The sequence below is a fragment of the Sinocyclocheilus anshuiensis genome, unplaced genomic scaffold (assembly GCF_001515605.1).
Source record: "Sinocyclocheilus anshuiensis isolate Anshui unplaced genomic scaffold, SAMN03320099.WGS_v1.1 scaffold1339, whole genome shotgun sequence".
NCBI lineage: Eukaryota > Metazoa > Chordata > Actinopteri > Cypriniformes > Cyprinidae > Sinocyclocheilus > Sinocyclocheilus anshuiensis.
In genome coordinates this window covers 458,351-480,145 of record NW_015539932.1, presented here as the reverse complement: position 1 = coordinate 480,145, position 21,795 = coordinate 458,351, and the positions used below count along the sequence as shown (strand labels likewise).

Genomic DNA, 21,795 nt, shown 5'->3' with positions numbered 1-21,795 from the left:
TGTAGAAGCTACAGTACAAGTCAGTGTTTTTTCTTAATGTTTCAAGTGTTTTGTAGCAGTTTTTGTTTATTTATTTTTTAATTTTCAAGTGTGTTCTAGGACTTCCTTGTGGACCACTACACCACCCAAAATCCACCATTCAGAGAGGTAATTGTTATTATGGAAATGTAAATTAAATGTAAATTGCAGCAGAAGAGCAATAAACTTTACATATAGCTTTTAAAAATAGTTTTTTTAATACTTATAAGCAATGACAGAGTCAGTAGTTTTATATTACCATCATTTTTGATTTATGCAATTTGCAGATTCATGCAATTTGTTTGATTTTTGCTTCATTTTCTTTATTAATATTGTAAGGGCACAGTCTTTTTATTTGTGGTGTGTATTTTTATATATGCTGGAAATAATTTTCAAATACAACTTTTTACAAACAAAAAAAAAAGAATTTGCAACAATTATACAGTTATAATATAACTCCATTAATTCATTAGCATGCTTTTGATAGTTAGATAGTATAGTTCTTTCATATTCTTACTGATGTCGTTGTTTTTACCAATTTTTAAATACCTTGTTGCTTCAGATGGCAAAGATGCTTTTGGAAACTGTGGCTGATGCAAAAGTGAATGGTCACTGTTGTGCTCTGTTAAAATCATAAGTCCAAAAAAAAAATACATAAGCAGTATAACAAATTTGTGTCTGATATTTCAGATGGCAGGGGCTTGAAGAGCAAGCACACACATTTGTGTTTTATGAAATTGCAGGGACATGCAGTTATGCACACACACACCAGGGTATTCTGGAGAAATTGTCAAACATTGCCAATAAAATACAATTTGATATGAGAAAAAATGCTTCATTTTGAGAGACGCCAGCCTTTCAATATGTGTGATTTAGCTCAAATCCTGGACAGAGCCACCATTATATAATTGAGGAAAAAATCAATGTAAGCAGCTAGATGTGGCTGCTGTGAGCAGGGTTGCATCCATATTGAAAGTGTGCAGGATCGATCGGTGTCTGAGATCGGCTTAGCTTCACTACCCTAATCACACACCATGCTGGTCGATGCCTGAGCTATTGCCACTCACAGCATATGTTAACATTAGTTTTTCTCTGCCTGTTTAAAAGCCGCACCTGAGATCTTGGCCATTTACTGGCAAACAAAAAAACAGGGATTATATTAAAGATTGCCTGAGGTGTGAGTGAGATTCTCTGCCCCGCTGGTTGAGGACGTTTGGGTGGGCATTGGAGGAGAGAAAAGAAACACACAGGATATTTATTTTATCGACGTTCTGCTGTAGAAACAGGAAGATTTAGCGGGGCTCGACTGTTAAAATTCCCACAGAGCTTTTCACTTGCACATACACACACAAACACAGGCGATTTCTCTAAGAAGGATGAAAAGCAGTCAGTCAATACGTGGGCTGATTTGCACTGGAATAAAACTTAAATAGGAAGTCCAATAAATCTGTAGGCTTAATCTGAATACATTCGGAATTCATGTACAATGAGATTTTGATACTGATGTCCTGAGGTGTTTATTTCAGTTCAGATTATTGATGTAGCTTCTCATATCACAAATATTGTGGAATCTCAGGTACGCTATGAAATTATTAATTTAGTCAACAGAAAACAGCTTTTGCAACCCATTTTGCTTCTGGATGTGACATATTTGAGGATATTCAGTGAGGACAAAATATAGGAGTTGATTTTATGCTTTATGAATTGATTATATTGTGAAAAGTTGCTCTGATCTATTTTCTCTTTTTTAATAACATGCATTGATGAATCAAATGCAAAACAAAAGTGATGTTTGTTAGGAAAGTATAGCCATAATTAATTCAGTATCATTTATTTAAATACTACTCTTATATACAAGTACATTTTGTGCAGGGACACATCGGATTTGTAGAAAATTTGGTTGCAATTTGTGTTCTTTAACTTACTTTTTGTGTTCTTTAACTTATTCTTGATTAGTCTAGGCCAGTGGGAAGCCATGCTCTTGAGGGAGATGCATCTAGAACCACAACTTCCTGCAGACCCTCATATCTGCAGTTGTGCATAGTAGGAGTATTTTAAGGGGATGGGGAAGAGATCATAGCGTGCTTCCACATTAATTGCCCTTTGGAATGGCCCAATTATGCTATTAATGGGCCCCGGTGTGAGAACTAATGGCTGGAGACCTCTTTTGCATAGCATTAGCTTAATTGAGCTGCAGATAGAGGCCTAGTCTGACTAGCAGGTCAAGCTAATGTTACCACTGGTCCAGCAGACCTTTAACTGACAACTATATTAATTAACAGCTATCCAGTTACACAGGCTTTAAAAGAGATGAATTAGTAACATGTTCGGTGAAGCAGCATATTGGTCTTCAGCTGAAAAATAAGGTTTAGGTTTTAGGTCTTTCTATACTGCTGCTGAAATATGCGGGGAAAAATGTGCAAAATATAATTTTGGTGGGTTCTTACAGTACTGTGTGTGTGGCTGATGATGGATTTTATGTGTTTTAATTGCACAAACAGGAATAGTTTATATAATCTGTGGACGTCAGTACAGCTATTAGGCCTGAATCGAAATGAACGAGTTTCTGTTTTTAGAATAAGGCAGCATTTTACAGTAGAAAAGTCCGCCTACTTAAGTTGTGCATAGTAGGAGTATTTTAAGGGGATGGGGAAGAGATCATAGCGTGCTTCCACATTAATTGCCCTTTGGAATGGCCCAATTATGCTATTAATGGGCCCCGGTGTGAGAACTAATGGCTGGAGACCTCTTTTGCATAGCATTAGCTTAATTGAGCTGCAGATAGAGGCCTAGTCTGACTAGCAGGTCAAGCTAATGTTACCACTGGTCCAGCAGACCTTTAACTGACAACTATATTAATTAACAGCTATCCAGTTACACAGGCTTTAAAAGAGATGAATTAGTAACATGTTCGGTGAAGCAGCATATTGGTCTTCAGCTGAAAAATAAGGTTTAGGTTTTAGGTCTTTCTATACTGCTGCTGAAATATGCGGGGAAAAATGTGCAAAATATAATTTTGGTGGGTTCTTACAGTACTGTGTGTGTGGCTGATGATGGATTTTATGTGTTTTAATTGCACAAACAGGAATAGTTTATATAATCTGTGGACGTCAGTACAGCTATTAGGCCTGAATCGAAATGAACGAGTTTCTGTTTTTAGAATAAGGCAGCATTTTACAGTAGAAAAGTCCTCCTACTTATGGAAAGTCCAGCTGCATCAGAAAGTAGGCTGAACGAAGCAGGTCAGGCAGGAAGCTCTTTTGTTATGTAAAGAGCTGCTATTTGATCCACACGCAGGAAAAAAAAGGAAAAGAAAAGGGAGCCGTTCAGATAAACTTGCCTCATCAGATAATTGAAGATGCCTTCGCTCCAGTTTCTCTCTTTTGCATAAATGTCTGATCAGTTTTCAGAGGCTGATAACGGCACGCCTGCCCCTCCGCTCGCTCCTCTGGAGTTCTGCGGGATCTCTGAAGAGCTCCGGTATGGTGGCTGAGCTAAGAAAACATTTGCAGGATGATCTTTCTGATCTTCATCATGTATAGATAACATATTCCATTATGTGTTTTTTGTTCTGTCATTGGAAATCTCCAGTCTTGCTTAGTGCTCATGATTTTTAAGCTATTGATGTATGTGTGGAAAATGTATTTAAAAAGTGTAACAGCTAAGGATTGTTTAGAATTAATTCTTCCCTGTAAGTTCCATGAATTTGTCTTATTCTCTTATGCTTATTTAATCAGCAGTGGTGACTCAGTTGGCTGTAAGCAATGGAAAAAAAATAAGATTTTTTTTTTATTGTGTCTGTCTTATTACATTTGTTTATTCTAGTTTTCCAATAAGCAAGCAATATAAATTTACTTTCATTCAATATTAAGACGAATATGTTAAAGTTGAGTTCAGTTAAATTTTTTTTTTTCTTGAGAAAACAAAATAGTTTGCTAATAAAGCATAAAAATAAACTTAAAGATTTATTCTTTGAATAAAGGTCATCTTACACAATTTTCCTTCTCAAGTAAATTTATCTTGTTGTAAAGATGTTGCAATATTTTTACTAGAAAACAAGACAAAACCACTGATTAAAATGTGTTTTTTTCCCCCCTCGCTGTGAGACTTTTCAAACAAATGCACATTTTGGCTACAAAGCAAACTACTGTTCCTAAGTTTGCTGTAATTATACTACACCAGACAGTTCTTCTGTTTGCATTAATCTTTCTGGTGGTGCTCTGCTCCGTTCGCTCTCCAGTAATATTCATCCGTCAGTTTTAGTCGGAACTCTTCCCTTCGCTTCCCTCCTCCCTCTTCCACCTCTTCCTGGTGCCAGTCTTTAACTACTCTCCACGTTGGCCACTGTTCTGCTTGTTACAGGCCCAACACGAGTGCAAACAATCAAAGTCTTTGGGAACACTGAAATATGCATGGCTATCCGTGACAGACAGATAAAGCAGCGCAATTAGCCACGTAATTCTAGAGTGGCGCAAGGACTTCAGTCTCAGCTGTCCTCCCTCCCTCTCCCCGGATCTCTTTCTCTTGCTCTCTATTAGTTAAATGTACTTTGTGTGTCGGCTCCCCATCAAATCAAGTAACACTTCCTCTAATTGGCTTATAAATTATACAGCTGAGGCAGCATTATAATTTCATCAGTGGTAAACATTGCAGGGGCAGTCGGTAAAGAATCTATCCCTCATTAATTTCTTAATTTGGGTAGATGGAACCAAGAGGAAGAGAGAGAGAGAGGTTGGGGATGAGTGAGAGAACCAGAGCGACGGAAAGGGGAGGATCGGATGAACGAAAGAAACTCGCATCACCTCGGGGACGAAGGGACGCATGGTTAAAAAACCAGGAGGATGTTGCCGGCGCTTTTGTTAATAAATGTCAGATACACGATCCGCAGGTTTTGTCGGTCGCTCTTACTGTGAAATCCAGGCAGTGGCTCCCTTCTCGTGACTTTTCTCACTCACACACGGTTTTCCCCATTTTCTCCCTTTGTGTTCTTTTTTTACTCCGACTTTATGAATATTTCATAGCAAAGGTCATAAATATTCATTCCGATAGCTTTGCATAGTAGTTATTACCGGTATTTCTTTTTAAAAAACAAAAATACTCATTATAAATTCTTCATACTCTTCCCCTGAAATAATTACAAGTGCAGATATACCGAAACACACACGCTCCCTCGCAGCGAGTGCTTTATTCCATGGCTTTATGAAGTGGAGACAAATGAATTTACAGTTCAGTCGTAAGTTACTGACTTCTTCGAGCTGCTGTGCCCCTTTAGAGATATTCTCAAGAAAAGTGATTAACTTTTAGCATATTATCATATTTAAGGCCTTTTCAGGTGCATACAACGCTGTATTCACATTTAAAGGGCTGTGTTAATCCACTATCTGCAGGTTGCCGAAAATTCAGGTAATTTATGCGGAAACTGATTTAAAAGACATATGCTTTGAGTTGGAGTTGAATGCATCCACGCGAGTTGTATCCTGACTGGGTCCCATCTGTCTCCGCTCCTCTCATGCTGTAGATTTGGACTGGCTGCTTCCACCTCCTGTCAGATTAAACATGGAAACATATGAATGACTGACTGCTAACCGCTTCCATTGTCATGTCACATTAAGTCTCCAGTTCCCGTCGTTTGGATTGCTCATTTCGACCATTTCTGGGCTTTCTGTGCAGGGCAGGTTAATCTTGGCATTGTCTGATCTTTGGGAGACATATTTTTAAGCAATCTTCAAAATGAGGGCTTCCTTGTGTCTCTGTGGTGAAAGTGTGAAATGCAAACGCCCAATGGCTTTCCTTTCATGGCTTTTATTCAATAAAACAGAGCTCTTTTTATGTAAGCCTTTTGAGTCTGACATATAACACCCACACTCTGACAGGATCAGAAATGGCTTTGCCACTGGATGATGATTATTATTAGACATTTCTAATTTGATAATTTTTTTGAATGATCATTGGATTTGACACAGATCTGTGCAGGTGCATGATGCAAGTGCCATGTGCTTAAACATTGTCTACTTTGCTGGTATTGACAGTTTTTATTTCTGGCATAAGAATAACATTTCTTTAAAGTTGTTAGAGGTTTTCACTGGAATAAAACAGAGCTCTTTTTATGTAAGCCTTTTGAGTCTGACATATAACACCCACACTCTGACAGGATCAGAAATGGCTTTGCCACTGGATGATGATTATTATTAGACATTTCTAATTTGATAATTTTTTTGAATGATCATTGGATTTGACACAGATCTGTGCAGGTGCATGATGCAAGTGCCATGTGCTTAAACATTGTCTACTTTGCTGGTATTGACAGTTTTTATTTCTGGCATAAGAATAACATTTCTTTAAAGTTGTTAGAGGTTAAATTCAGTGGAATTAAGGGTTTCGTATGCATATTTGCAAATCTGTTTACCAATATGGTAACTTTCATCCTTTTATATTTTTTTTAATTATTACATTACAGGAACATAAATATATAGTCACACACACACACTCTCCTGACACTTCCTCTTGTCTATGGTTGTGTGTTCAGTGTGTAGCGAATGACTTTAATTAATGTTGCAGTAAAGCAGAGCTCTGGTCATGGCCTTCCTGAGGTTCTGCATTAGTTCCACCTGAGCTGCTCTACACCGCAGAACAAGCAGAAAGACTGACTATTGACATCTCACACTCCCTCATACGCTCATATCAGCCAGTCACGGGTCACTGACTCCATCTCAGCGGGTCCATGTACCCGTCAAAGGGCCATGTTAACAGCCTGATTTCAGAGTCGGCAGGAAAAACCAGGGGTCCCTAGACAGCCCCCAGACAGACTTAATTACTGATGAATTACTGAAGTCTGAGGGAACACTTCTACAAAGCATACTTGAGACGAAATGTATTCAGGCGGGAAAATTGATGTATATACACTACGGAGTGAAACCACATTAGAAAATCTAGTGCTTTAGAAGCTATTTTCTTTTTCCCCAGTATGACTCGTAATCACACATACATATACATGTATATGCATATTTTCATGCAGATTATACTGTGAAACTTACTTTTGGTGTCAGAAAACTAATGAAAGCAATTTATATAAAATTGCTAAGAGGATTACATGAACAGAAATAATTATGGGGCCTCTTCAGACCTAAATAGGCTATATTATACTATATAGAATTATTTTAAATATATGTAACCCTGTGTGATACGCATTATGTTCTAGTTTGTTTTCTGTTTGACTTTTTTGAAAGAAAAAAAAGAGGAAACGTCATGTCATGATCCACTTACTAGTTCTTTAGTCTTTGCAACTTTACAGATCTTCTTTATGCACCAAGAGCTTGTAACACTCCAAAGAGAAAGAAAAAATTGAAATCGCATCATATGACCCCTTTAATATTAATATTTAAAGTGATAACTAATGTTTTTATACACTTGGAATGAATCATTATCAGGGGTTATTCAGTATTGTTACTAAAAGGATCAAATGTAGAAATGCAAAATAAAACAAATACAAATGATAACTTATGTGTATATAAATGCAAATATAGTAATTTCTAAATAAATTAATAAATTGATACTACTATTTATAAAAGTTACTGAGAAAATGCACTTCTGCACTACTGTGTTTTCATATGGCAACTTGCATATTCTCTGTACATTTTTGTTAGTTAATCAGATAAAAACATTAAATTAACATTATTGAACATTTATGCTGAAACAAATGTAGAAAAAACATACAAAAAGTTTATTTATAAATATGTACATGGGAAACAGAAACACAGACAAGGATTTGTACTGTAAACAAAATTAATGAACATATTATGTACATGAACTCTGAAATACTGTACATTAGTCACAGAGTGATTTTTGTAACACGTCAAATCAACATTATACAGACTTTTTGATGGTAAAATCCAGGATATCGTTCTTGAGCACAAAACGTCCAACAAATAAAACTGAAAAATTGTAGCACAAAAATAAAAACTTCAGTGCAATACGTTGTTAGAGGGAATGACTTTGAGATCGACGCTTAGCATATTGTTTGGGCTCAACAAATTAGGTGCTTAACGGAAGGTGATGTATATCAAAATATGTTAACAAAATAATATAAGATTCAATAATATAAAAAAGCTGTCTGTTATCTGTTTAAAGCACAAAGCCACGAACACTGAAGTTATGAATATTTCATACAGAGAAAAGAACGAAACCTCCTTTTGAAGTCTTGAAAGAGTACACACAAAGAGGAAAGAGGGGGGGGGGGCTGTAATTATTGTCGAAATGTTTTTTGACAGATTGTTATATTAAAGAAGTAGGAGGTACTGCCAAACAGAGCTAACCTCTTCAACAGGAGAAGTCTCCACCTATCAACAAAGCTAGCACTCAAACCCAAAGGCCAAGATCCATTTGACAATCTAATATCTAGGAGAGGAAATACGAGGCAGGTGGGAAAAAAGTTGGAATTTCAATCACGTTTGCAGTTATAATCTAATCTGTGACATTTAACACCTGCGACTATTAATATGCACCCTATATTATGTGTACAATTGAAATCCAAATAGCTTTTCATTTTCTCTCCTATTACATCGTTTAAAAACAGCTTTCAAATTCATGTTATTAGATGCTTATCGCAATATGTCAGTGAACAAATTTGCTGTGACATCCAACAGACGGCATTTGAGGTTCTGAGCACTGCCTTTGTGTTCTAGTTGCTCTTTGATTAATACATAATGCACATTATTACCTCATAATCAAACACCCCTTACATGTTGCATTACCAATTGTAATGATATGGCAGCATTTCAGAACGCATCGTAATGAAGGCCCTCTCTATGAATAATAAACACAAGAAAAACTACATAAACACACTGATTACTTTATTTTTAAGCCCTTTGATGGTACAGAATGCTTTCATTGATGCCGAACGAGAGATGGGAGCAGAATCGTGTGTAATTATCAGCCCATCTTTATCTCGGGATACCATCCGAAACCTAAGACAGGGCTGCCGACTAGCCCTGAGGAGAGCTATCATCTTCAGTGACACTAGAGAGAGCGCAGGGCAAGGCGACAAGATGTACCGGAGATGAGAACGGACACGGAGGAGAGCATTTTGAGGGTCCAACCGGCCTGAGTCTTTCTTTGATTACCATTGACCCCAGTATGTTAGCAACATTGTGTGGAATGGGCCGTCAGGGTTCATGGCCTGCATGCGTCTTCCCTGCGACCCACAAAAAAAAGGGCTAACTATATTTAACAATATGCACTCAAGCTCGCTATCTTAATTAAAATGGGTATCACATATGCGGCCGGGATCCATTCCTCATTACTGTTGTATCTCATTAGAGTTCGGCCCTTTGGAGGGCTGGATCAGTTTTAAAACAGTTTTCTCTCTGTCTCGCTGTTTTTCATTTCCTTGTACAGTCATCTTCTTTTCCTTTAGGCCAAGGAAAAGTCATTTTTTGGAGATGGGGGAGTTGGTGTTTGCAGGTCCATAGAAATGTTCCCAAAGCCAGTTAGGAAATGGATTTATTTTAACCAATTAAAATCACCCACGGGAAGAGTGTGCATTTTTAATGCAAAAGTAGAATGTCGTGGCAGCATAATATTAACAAATCAAAAATATACAGCATTAACAGAAAAAAATTACAATGGAATAGTTTAACAACACATACAGTCATAGTTTTCATGATATAAAAAATTATATATCACTTTTGAGCTCAAGCTTGGCTTTAAAATAAAGATCCTTTGAGAAGAAAATTTCCCACATGTCCTATATTACAAAACAATTAGTGAATACTTTATAGACTTTCAAAGGTTTCTCTTTCAAGTAATAAAAGGCATTTATGTGGCATGTAGCCCACTTAAGTAATTCAGTAGTCAGCCGTGGAGATTTTGTCATCTTTCACCCCACTGCTTTAGTAGAGAGGGGAGTCACAAAAGATGCAGGGACCTTGGAGTATTTTCTTGATCCAGTCTGAGTCTGAAAAGGAGATAAGTATGTTGTTATTATGCATAATCATTCACATGTACTGAACATGAAATCAAGGCGGTTTGTCTAAATTTGCCCATAATGTCTTTCTCCATTTTCTGCAACATGATGCATTTGGCAAATGTATTCTTGCAACAGGCTTGTCAGTACTTGATACAAATAACAGAAAAAACCCCCCACAAAAAATGTGCATGCAAGATTTATAAAAAAAAAAAGCTAAATATTAATTTTTGAATTAATAAATTAATTAATTTTTGAAATCAAAGACTTACAGTTAAAAAAAAAAATTATACAGTTGCTGTATTTACACTATTAGGCCAAACGCATAAATCTATTATTCTGACATATTCGTCAAGCCCGTTTACATTCACTTGTTTACAATAATGCATTGCCAAGATGTTTGAACCCCCCCCCCAAATTTATTTTTTTCTAAAATATTTTATATTTGACATCCTAAGCTTGAACTGCTGTGGGGCAGCAGAGTTTTTGTTTTGTGTATGTGCAATGTTCCTGCTGCATTACAGAAAGTGCAAGTGTGTGGTGCAATGTGGTTCTGAATGGAGCTATGATACAGCATTATGGCTCACCCTCGGGCTCTGCTACTGAGGCAATACTGTCCTGCAATAGACAGCGGCGGTATGTCACACCCTGACAGGCCTGATATGACAGCGCACACCTTAGGGAGGAAGAAGGAAAGAGAAGGAAAGAGACAGCAAGACACATGAACAGAAACGGCAGGGGAAGGTTTAGATCAGTACTTGGCAGAGATCAGAATGACAGCAATGAAGCAACTATTTCCCTGATACACCATTACGGGCAGTAATCACTTTTCAGTCAGGCGGATGGATAAAATGTCACGCCAGGGGTTTGAAAGTGGGTCAAATCTACTCAAAACCTAGTCAACACCTACATATAGTCCAGTGGAAAAAAAGTGATTTTATAGGTGAAAATTTCCACTTTTCATGTCTGATCATTATGAAGACATGATATTGGCACATAAATCCAAAACAAGAGCCTAGCAGACTACATTATGTTATTCATAAGGATTAAGTGCAGAAAATGAATATGGTATGAATTATATCTAAAATGACACAAAATATCAAAAGTTAATCTGCTCATCAAAGTGAGCAATCTGTGTCGGATGTGAGCCAAGAACAGTGTCACTTTACTTGGCACTGCAAAATATAGCCAAAATAAAATCACATTTGTATTATCTGACAATTACAGTACTCTGTCCCATTAAGCATTTCTTACTTTTTATTATATTTAGATTATAATAATTTCATACTTTTATTCACTTATTTTTAATTGATGTATGGTTTGTTAGGATAGTACAATATTTGGCCGAGATACAACTATTTGAAAATCTGGAATCTGAGGGTGCAAAAAAAATCACAATATTAAGGAAAATCACCTTTAGAGTTGTCCAAATGAAATTCTTAGCAATGCATATTACTAATCAAAAATTAAGTTTTGATATATTTATGGTAGGAAATTTACAAAATATCTTCATGGAACAAGATCTTTACTTAATATCCTAATGATTTTTGGCATAAAAGAAAAATCGATAATTTTGACCCATACAATGTACTTTTGGCTATTGCTACAAATATAGGCTACCCATGCTACTTATGACTGGTTTTGTGGTCCAGGGTCACATATTTGGATTTTATAATGACATATACCATATTTTGTCCTACCTGAGCCATCTGTGCCCATTCTTGCACTCTGCTCGTTTGCAGTCTGTGAAAGGCAGAACTTCTTTACAGAGGCTGCAATACTCTGGAAATGTCTGTTTGTTCATCTTATTCATTATATGACCTATCAGCACCTGTGAAGGTCAAACATCAAAAAATTGACATGCAGGGTAATGTACACCTAAGGTATATTTCTAAAAATGTGAGTTAATTCGTTGCATGAATCATTTTATTTGCCAGTTAAAACAAGCATAAAACACCTACATTTTATGCCTGTATCATCCAGTTTCGACCTTACAATCTTAAAATGCTCACAAAAATATCCAGTTCTGCTTTTATAAGCATAAACAGTTTGCCAGTTAAAGGGGTCACCGGATGCAAAATTCATTTTTACATGTTGTTTGAACTTAAATGTGTCTTGGCAGTATGTGAACACAACCACCCTATAATGATAAAAATCCACCCAGTGCTTTTTTTTTTTAAATCTCGATAGATCCAAACCCCTTTCTCATATCAAGCCAATCTCATATTCTTGGCAGAATGACTAGTTCTGCACAGGCCCCTCCCACGATTGTTGATTGAGAGTGGCGTCAGTCTTTGGTTTTATCACAGCTCTTCCCTGAGTGAGCTGTCATCAGTCCGCCATTGTTTCAATGCCGGAGCGGTTGTAGACAAGAATATCTCCTAAGCGATTGACGTGTTTTGTTGTTAGATGTAATAATGAACATAGCAGTCGTCATTTACTCCTGACATCTGAGCCGCTGAAGATGCAGTGGATTAAATTTTTTTTTAAGGGAATGTGCCCCCGATCTACCTAAATGTGTTTATGTTCGCGCGAATCATTCGTGATCCAGATTCACCTACAGAAGAAGTGAGTATAAGTTTTTTTTTTTTTACGAATCTTTGCAAATCGCCTTTCCTAATAATGTGCTAGTTTAGCAAGTTTCACGATGAATGTGGCTAAAATGTACAGTCTCTCAGAGAACTGCACGTCACCCCACGGACGAGAGGGGCGGGGTGAGCAGGGCTCATTAGCATTTAAAGAGAAATGTACCATAACGGCTTGCTGTAAACAGAGCTGTTTTTGACAGGGTAAAAAGGGTGTTGTTTTACACTACCATTGAGAAATTTTAACCAAAGTATGTTATAGACTTTTCATTAAGACCCTAAAGAATCATATCACACTGTGGAAAATGGGCACCCGATCACCCCTTTAAGACTTGTAAAGCAATTGAAAAAAACTAAATTTGTTTTCAGGAGACAACGAGAAGGGGGCTCACCTTTGCTGCCCTGTCTTCATTAGCAGGGTCATTTGTGAGGAAGTCACACACACCTTTGGTAGGAATACATGTGTTCTGAGTGACGCAGGTGTGCAGGTACACCTCGCCCAGCACCTTCTTCATGTTCTCGTGGATCAGTTGGGACTCCACTTCTTCAATCCTGCTGCAGATCTCCCTCATTTGTTCCTCACTGGACTGCCTTTCGGCATCGCCTTGCCTGAGCTCTTCTAGAGCGGAGATCTCAGCCATCTCATCTTCACCTCCACCCGCCTCCTCATCCACAGCTTTACCTTCCCTATGAGTCGGCCGCCAGAGGTGCTCTGAAGGGCTTTTCTGCATGGACTTGTAGAGCATCCGGAGGAGGAAAAGCTTGAGGCGCCATAAGTAGGTGGATCCTGAGGGTTGGAGCTTCTCATCTAGATTGTTCTGCAGAACCGAAGGGATGCTTTTGTCCTTCAGTATCCGCCAACGCAGCAAGTCCAGCAAGTCCGTTTTTCTGAAGAGATTGTGCATTTGAGACTCAAGCAGCTCAGTAGCCGTTTCATCTGTAGACTTAAGGGTGATAAACTGCACCTGGTAAGTGCGATTGACGGGATGGAGCCCATTGATCATGCCCTCATTGGAGATAAGAGCCAAGTAGGCACCATTTGGACTGACAGATATGCCATGTATCCGTCGACCCGCAACTCCTTCTGGCAGAGCAATCTCCTCCTGTTTAAACTCAACAGCAACATCTGTGAAAACCGGCGTGAGCTTCTTCACCTTACCATCTAGTGAGCAGGTGAAAATAGTCCCGCCATTATGACAGACGGTCATTGATATGATAGGGGTGGAATGAAGGCCTGTGACATGGGAGTTGTGAACATTGAGACCAGCTTTGGAGATGAGCAACAAGCACGTGGACGGGTATCTGGTCCTTATCCTGCCACAAAACCACAGGCTGCCTGAGAGTGAAGTAACCCTTCACTGCCTTGAGGTTGACTGGAAGGATCTTTACAGGTCCAACTGAGCTGCCCACAATCAGTCCGCTCATTTTCCGTCCACTGTGCTCATATTCCCACCAGGTGAGCATACTTGGTGACGACACGCCAGATTTTATGGTGTTGCAGGACACCACTGAATCCTTTCCTTGTGGGGGCAAGCTGAACTGCCACACCACTACGTCTCCGTTCTCCATAAGTACAGCCAGAAGAACAGTGTTAACGTCTCTACATGCATTATTGGTCTGAACTTGCTGCATACTGCACAGACCAGACCACTCCATGCACACTGGCGTCTGCATACAATAACGGCGTTGCAGTTCATCCAAGTGCTTAATAGAGTTCGGCGGTGAGCCGTCATTCTGAGCAGAATAGATCCTGGATTTTAACATTTCTCCATATAGTTCTGTAAGGTCCAGGAGTGGCGTCCACTGCAATCGCAAATGACTGCTGTGGATTGTGAGACGATTGTCCAGTGTTAAGAAAGCAAGAAGACAGCGGCCATATTTGTCGCAGCCTAATGGTGACCAACTGGTGTACTTCACGCCATGGAGACGTCCACTTTGAGGATGGATGACTCTGTCCATCAATATCATTTGGCTTACTACAGGATCTTTACTCTTTGCAAAGCTTTCTTTAACAGTCTGCACTTCCTTTTCAGGGCCCACCTGTAACAATATGTAAAAACACATCAATGAACTTTAGAAAAATATTTCATGCTTCATGAGACCTAACGAGTTTAAAATTATAATTTTGTAAAGACTTACATTTAATTTTGCACAAAGTCGCAGCTTGCAAATCGTGTCCACTTGTCACTTTTATTTTTAAACAATTTCTTTTATAACTTCTTCACCCAAATCATAATTATTGATTCCCACTCATGCAGATTTTTTGTTACTTTTTTAATTTACATAATCTTTTTACATTGCATGTTACCTTTTTAAACATGCTGCCACTGGTATCCAACCAGATAAAAGTGATTTTTTTTTATGCTTAACAGCAGTGAGGTAATAATCTGTTCACAGGATTAGTAAAATTGTTTACTTGCAATTTTCATTTTCTTTTATTTTGGTATTGGTGGGATAATCTCACCACTAACATCTGATAACAAAATTAAGTTTAAATTGAGGTTAACAAAACAAAACCAAACCAAAATCAAACCTCACTAGAAAACCTATATTTATACCATGTCTTGTATAAATATTTCCAGTATTGTTATACTGAATTAAAAAGTAGATGTAAAAAGAAATGTGAATTTATTCTTGGATTATCACTCCCCACAACTGACTGGGGTAAAAATATGCTACTATTAATGTACATGTTAATATTTGCATATTTTTATTGCGTCTAACTGCTCAACTAGCAATTTTTGATTAGTTTCCCACAGGTTAGCTACAATTATGATTAGAAATAAAATACATAGTTAAACAAACATTTGGCATATTAAAAAGAATTCAGTTTGAGCTTGAAAAATTAGGGATTAAATAGGATAATTCCTCGAAAATGATACTTCACACTTATTTTGCACATCTTGAGATAGAAAAACGTCATGTCATGTCACGTCAAAACATGGCTTAAAGGGTTAGTTCACCCCAAAATGAAAATTACTTAAGTTTTGCGAAGCTAGAGAATACTTTTTGAGCGCAAAGAAAACAAAAATAACTATTTATTTAACAATTCTGCTCCCCCTAGTTACGTCTTCCGCTATTTTGGAGAGTACCCAAGCCCGTAATCGATGTAATCAGCATTGTTTATGTTCAGAGGAGAAAGCGTGTGCATGAACGTGATCTGCATAATCAGCCTTGTTTATGCTTAGGGAAAAGCGTGCGTTTGTGTTGTGATAGTCTAAAATGGTGGAAGACGTAACTCGGGGGAGAAGAATTGTTGAATAAATTGTTATTTTTGTTTTCTTTGCGCTCAAAAAGTATTCTCGTAGCTTCGCAAAACTGAAGTTGCGCCACTGATGTCACATGGACTGTTTTACCGATGTCCTTACTACGTTTCTGGACTTGGGGACATTACAGTTGCGTTGCTGTCTATGCAGGGTCTGAGAGCTCTCACATTTAATCAAAAATATCTTAATTTGTGTTCCGAAGACGAACGAAGGTCTTACGGGTTTGGAAAGACATGAGGGTAAGTAATTAATGACAGAATTTTCATTTTTGGGTGAACTATCCCTTTAAGCTTGGCAACATAGCTGCAATAGTGCACGTGAGTTGGTACCATAAAGCAGGAGCGCACAGTAGTTAAGTTACCTTGAGATCACAAGCGCTGTCTGGAACGGGGATGTGACTGCGATGCAGCAACAGATTTTGACTGAGACCGTGTATGTCATACACCAGCTCCATGATAGACACGCTGTTAGCGCTGGAGGCCGCCAGTCTGTGATCCTCTGCCCACGACAGGGGCTCAAGACCGCTAACCGGACTCAGCAATTTAATCGCTGGATCCCGCAGAACCACTGGACCCTGTCCCGCCCAAAAATCATTATCCGGTCCCGACTGGGCTTCAGACGCGGTCCCTGATTTCTCCGAGGTACTATTTGAGCCTAAAGCCGCCATTTTTTCTGTATAAAAATAAAGCCCGTCTCCAGGAAGTTACGGTGCCGGAGGAGGAGGAGGGATTTCACGAGTGCGGCATGAGGGTTGCCAGATTGATAATAGTCACGCTAAAAACAATAGGTGGTTCGTTGTTTGCCTAATAATAATAATAATAAATTAGTATATACATAATACTGTCATAATGAACTATATTATTATTTTTTATATATTGAATGCCCCAGTAAGTGTAAATATGTATCTGTGTTCACTGTGTAGGAAAGGTGTTGTAAAAGAGGTGAGCTGTACTATTAGTTTTAACCCATTAGAAATTACCTATAGGAGTTAATCATTATCATACATAACAATCACCCTTATGAGATCTCTGTGTAAAGATTTAGAGAAAAGGAAGAGGATTTACAGTACTGTGGTAAGAAACTAAAATTCTAGTTCATAATTTGATTCAAGATTGTGTATCTTATTCAGCATGTTTTGTTGTTTAATTTGATATAACCTCATGCTTTTTATCTTCATGTTTTAAAAATATATAAAAACACCATGGCTAATCAGAGAAGGGTTACACGTTTCACTGTGTACATCTGTGCATCCAATTTTAGTTGCTTTCTAATTCAAATATCTTGTGTTACAGTATTGCCACAATATGTGCTATATGTTTACCATTTTTTAATTAAAATGAAGAGAGGGAGGGTAGTGGTGGTGTGTGCTAATTATAAAATGCAGTTAAATATTTATAGCAGATAAATATTAAATATTAAATTAACATTTGAGGTGAAAATCATGAAAATTACTAGAGGTATAGGAGTAAAAAAAAACACCATCAATATACCCTACTGAATAGTTTGGGCTGATATATTGTGGGTATATAACCACAATATATCATCATCCTTTTTTTTTTTTTTTTTATGTTCTTAATATTGGGCAGAGAGCCAGTCTCAGCTGTGCTAAGTGCTTAAATTACAGATGTCATTGTAAATTGTAAAGCATTTGTCATTTGATAAACTGACATAATCCATCAGCTAAAAATTCAGACACTATTCATCTGATGTCAGGGGAACAGGAGAAATATCATTAATTGGTGGCAGCATATGAGAACGGTCAGGAGCCCTAACTGTGACCAAGTTGCAGGATATGTGTAATTAACAACCACATGCTTTGATCTGTCTAGCATTCCCACCAAAGGGTTGAAAAGGAGCAGTGGGTCCTGTTTCCTTTCTGAATGCAGTCTTTGGCAAAGACTCCACTCGCAAGACGCTAAGTAACTGAGCTGTCAGAAGTATTTAGCAATACGGCGGTTTCCTCTCTAATAAAACAAATCGGTACAAATCTATGAAACAAACGTAATTGTGGCACTAATATTTTACTCTTCCCTCCATCTATCTGTCATTTGTTTCAATAATAATTTGAATGTGGGGCCTTTGTGTATTTCAGTCTTAATGAAGCATGTATAGTATGAATATTTCAGTGACCTGCTGTGCATAATTTTCTAGGTTTTGACACGGGTTTTGACACCAGTTTGTGGGATTGTTGGATTAAACATTCATTCGTACTTGTCTCTTAGATTCACTTCACGCATTTAAACAGGTCTAGTCCTACAGGGTTGCTTGGCGTATCAGAACGCAATATGCCTCATCTTGTTTGTGCCTGGCTGATTGGATGTGCTGTTTTATTATTGCAAATAGTGTGAGATTTGCTTTCTCCAAAACGCACTTGGTAAGTTGCTGTAATATGATTACAATTTACAAATATTAGTTGCATTATATTTATAACAAACAGTATTTGTTAATTGTTTTAGAATGCACATAGAGGACCTGATGATTAATGTAATTTCAATATAATTCTTTCATTTTATTTTCTAAAATCAAAATGATGACCAATGCATTATCACTTAGTGCTGCTAGTATATACTGCAACGCTCTGCTTTCATCATCATATTGTTTAACTGCTTGTACTGAATTATTTGCAATCAGGGCTGCATTAGTATATTCTAACCTGAGCATTTTTATTGTTTCAGTTGCAGACCTCTCCTCAACTGAGCCATTTGCACATATCCTGCCCAAACTCTTATGGGAAACTGTGACGGATGGTTCATCATACTTGTTTTAATTATTCAGCTGTGCAGACAGCACCCTGGGGAGACGTGCTGCGGCACATTACAAAAAACACATTCAGTGATAAAATCATGATGATAATGAAATGTATTTAGAGCACATCAGTGCCTCCCTCTCTCTCTTTGCCTCTGCCTCTCGCCGCTCTGGTGTGAGGATGTGAGCGCTGTATGACGCAGAAGAGGCAAGTTTGCTGCGCTCTGGCCCCGGTGGCACCTTGTAGAGGCCTGCGGTGCCTTGCACGATGGCTCACCGGAGATTAGCCGTCAGAGTGGAGGGCTTTGCATACCTCATGTGCCGTCAACTGCGAAGGCTTACCTGACAGGTGTTGCTCTCGCTCAGATCTGTTGTGTCCTCCTGAGCTGAAGCTTCGGTGGGGTGCCTGTAGGTAGGAGAAACCTTCCTTCCTACTGTCAGTCATCATGGGCCACACAGCCAGACCAAAGCCAAATCTCTCATCAATGAGAGCTCAATGATGTCTGATCAGTGTGGCACAAAAACACCCCGGGCGCTGCTTGAAGAGTCCTTGCTTAAATATGTCATTGAGCATTGCAAACTTTTTGAGAAAACAAGCTTTGGGAGTTCTGTGCGTGGTTGCTTATCATTTCAAATCTAAGTATTGTGCAATTGTAAATGTTTTCAAATGTGATATTTGGGTTTATTGGGAGTCTCCGAGAGATGTATTCAAACTCTCCTGGCTTCCCATACTTCCAACAACGCTGTTCACTCCTCAGTGCATCTACAGTATGAGTTGACCTGTTTGTTCTGTTTGTATACACTCTCACTGGAGAATTTGTGAAATAAGAACATCCAAGTAGTTTTGTATCATGTCCTGTATTAAAGTGTGCTGTCAGGTTAATCTACCCTTAGTTCTCCCCAGAATTGCAGCATATTAACAGAAACAGGGACTTAAGGGTGCTAAAAACAGCAGAAGAGACAAATGAATGATCACATGTATGCGCAGTGATAATAGATTAATAATTCATAGTGCTTTATGATTAATTAAAACAGGCCTCAGGTCCTGTGGCAGGTACAGGCTGAAACACAGTCTGACATTCCCATGCGATCCTCAGAACATCTGAACATCTGAACTCTCTCCCTTCTTCTGTCCCCAGTCCAGGTGGAAGACCTGTTCAAATATCTCCAGTGGCATGCAATTCCTGCTTTGGGGACCATAAGTGCTTTTTTTTCTTTCCTAGGCTTGCCGGTGTGGGGAAGTGCTGTATATAGTACAATCAAGAGCCTATTTATAGTGAACAGGACACACTGACTTATGAACAAATTATGTAATTTATTGACCTCACCTTCGCTCTTTTGTGTAGTAGCATTTCTGGCTGCTATGCACAAATAATATTATTTACGGGTGCTGCTCTATAATGCCATTTTTACTGTTTTATATTGTATATTGTTTTACTTCAATGTGAAACACTGTTCTAGCAGTTTTTGAACTTTGTACATCAGCACTTCTCTCATCGTTTTTTCAGGATGAATCGCTTATGCTTATAAGTTGCTTTAGATAAAAGTGTGAGCAAAGGAATAAATGTCTGTAACCTCTAAATCAACATCTATAACACTGTTTTCTCTGTCCTCACAAAACGGCTCAAGAAAAGAGCAAAGTTGTAAAGTGTTTCTGACTGTTCCACTGTCGGATAGTGAACTGTGGTTGTCCCTTAGCCTGGTCCTGGCAGCTGGTGGTGGGCAGGGCATGCCCTGTGGCAGTGCTAGGGGAGGGCCGGGAGGACCAGGGCCTCGGCCTGCTCTCACCCTTGTCTCGCCCATGCTAATGGAATAAGGCCGGGCCGCCCATATGGCACTTGTGGGAACAGTGGGACTCTGGAGGCTGGCACAGGGAGCCACCACGCTGCTGTTAGATATTAGACAGGACAGGTCCTCACCTGGCTCTGCCCACAGCCGGACAGTGTAATGGATGGGTTTGGTGATTGGACAGCACTTGGAGTGGCCTGTGTGAACCCGCCAATGAGCAGAGCCAAATAGTTGCAGCTGTGAAAATTCAGGCCTGAAAAGTGTCCTTGACAAGTTTTGTTGACACCTTTTGCATCGGCTACATGTGCTAATACAAAATTAATTCTAATTAGAATAGATTTTCAGAACTAGACCTAGACTCCCAAAGAACTGGTGGCGCCCAACATATCTTTGTGGACCACTTTTCGAAGGTGTAGTCTGATCAACAAGTGACTCTAAAGTTCAATAAACAATCTTCTCCATTTTGAATCAAAGTGGTGATTATGTATAGGCTGTTGTGGTTTGAAGGTGGTAGTACATGCCCAGCAGGACAACAGAACGTCCTTCAAGGGGAGCTCAAGGAAAAGTTCCCTGCCAGAATCCATCAATGAGGCTAATGGAGAGAATGTGGATCAGGGCCGGAAAGAGTGAAGAGAGTGGACTGCAGTGGGGCGAATCAGTACACTTGGCATAAATTGTGGCTTGCTGTACGATTTTCTTTGTTTTAATGGATAAAACTTGGCTGGGTGGAGCATTGCGAGATGGGGCTTCAGCAAGTTCACATAACCAGAGCAAATGCTCACGCTCACTTCTTTTATATATTATCCCACACACGCTGTGCACAAATGGAACTTGTAGCGATTTGTAACAGCCCCTAAAAAAAGAAAGTAGATCATTATGAGAAAGTCAGCAAAAATTTTTTCCATATTTGACATAATGGTGCCTCGTTTTCCTATATGAATATTCCCGTGCATGCTCATGCCAGACTGCTAAACAGGTCACTCTCCTTCCTTTCCTGCCACCCACCTCCCTCGATCTGGAACAAAAGCCAACCTCCCCCATCTCTCCCCCTCTTCTCTCCCGTCTCTCTGTTTTATTGGTGACAGCTGCCGCAAAACAAACTCGCGGAGTGAGAGAAATGATGTGTCAGTGGAAGGTCCTTTAGCCTGCGCCGCTAATCTGTCACACGCAGTTTGTTGTTTACCGTTCCTCCAGCTCGCTGTCCGGCCGTCGTCGAGCGTAGTGCCGTAATGGCGACAGATGCTGACCCGCAGAAGTGTGAATCTTGCCGATTTCCCCCTGCTGCCAACCTGTAAATTACAGCTATCGGGAGTAATTAGACCCGATAAAACCCTTCCAAGCTTCACCCCCCGCGTACCACCCTGACTCACTCGCTCTCTCTCTCGCTCGTACTCTCTCTCTCTTGGCCTGCCAGTGACACGAGATTTGAGGG

At 39.0% G+C, this 21,795-nt stretch overlaps 1 protein-coding gene across 1 annotated transcript; it reads right to left on the bottom strand.

Moving 5' to 3' along the window:
* Window positions 1-8,620: 8,620 nt before the first annotated feature.
* Window positions 8,621-16,555, bottom strand: LOC107686889 (general transcription factor 3C polypeptide 4-like). Its single transcript, XM_016484033.1, is given in 6 exon segments — window positions 8,621-9,970; window positions 10,567-10,655; window positions 11,680-11,810; window positions 12,957-13,854; window positions 13,856-14,604; window positions 16,192-16,555. Coding segments are annotated over 6 exon segments (2,238 nt in total). The 5' UTR covers window positions 16,498-16,555; the 3' UTR covers window positions 8,621-9,905.
* Window positions 16,556-21,795: the final 5,240 nt, after the last annotated feature.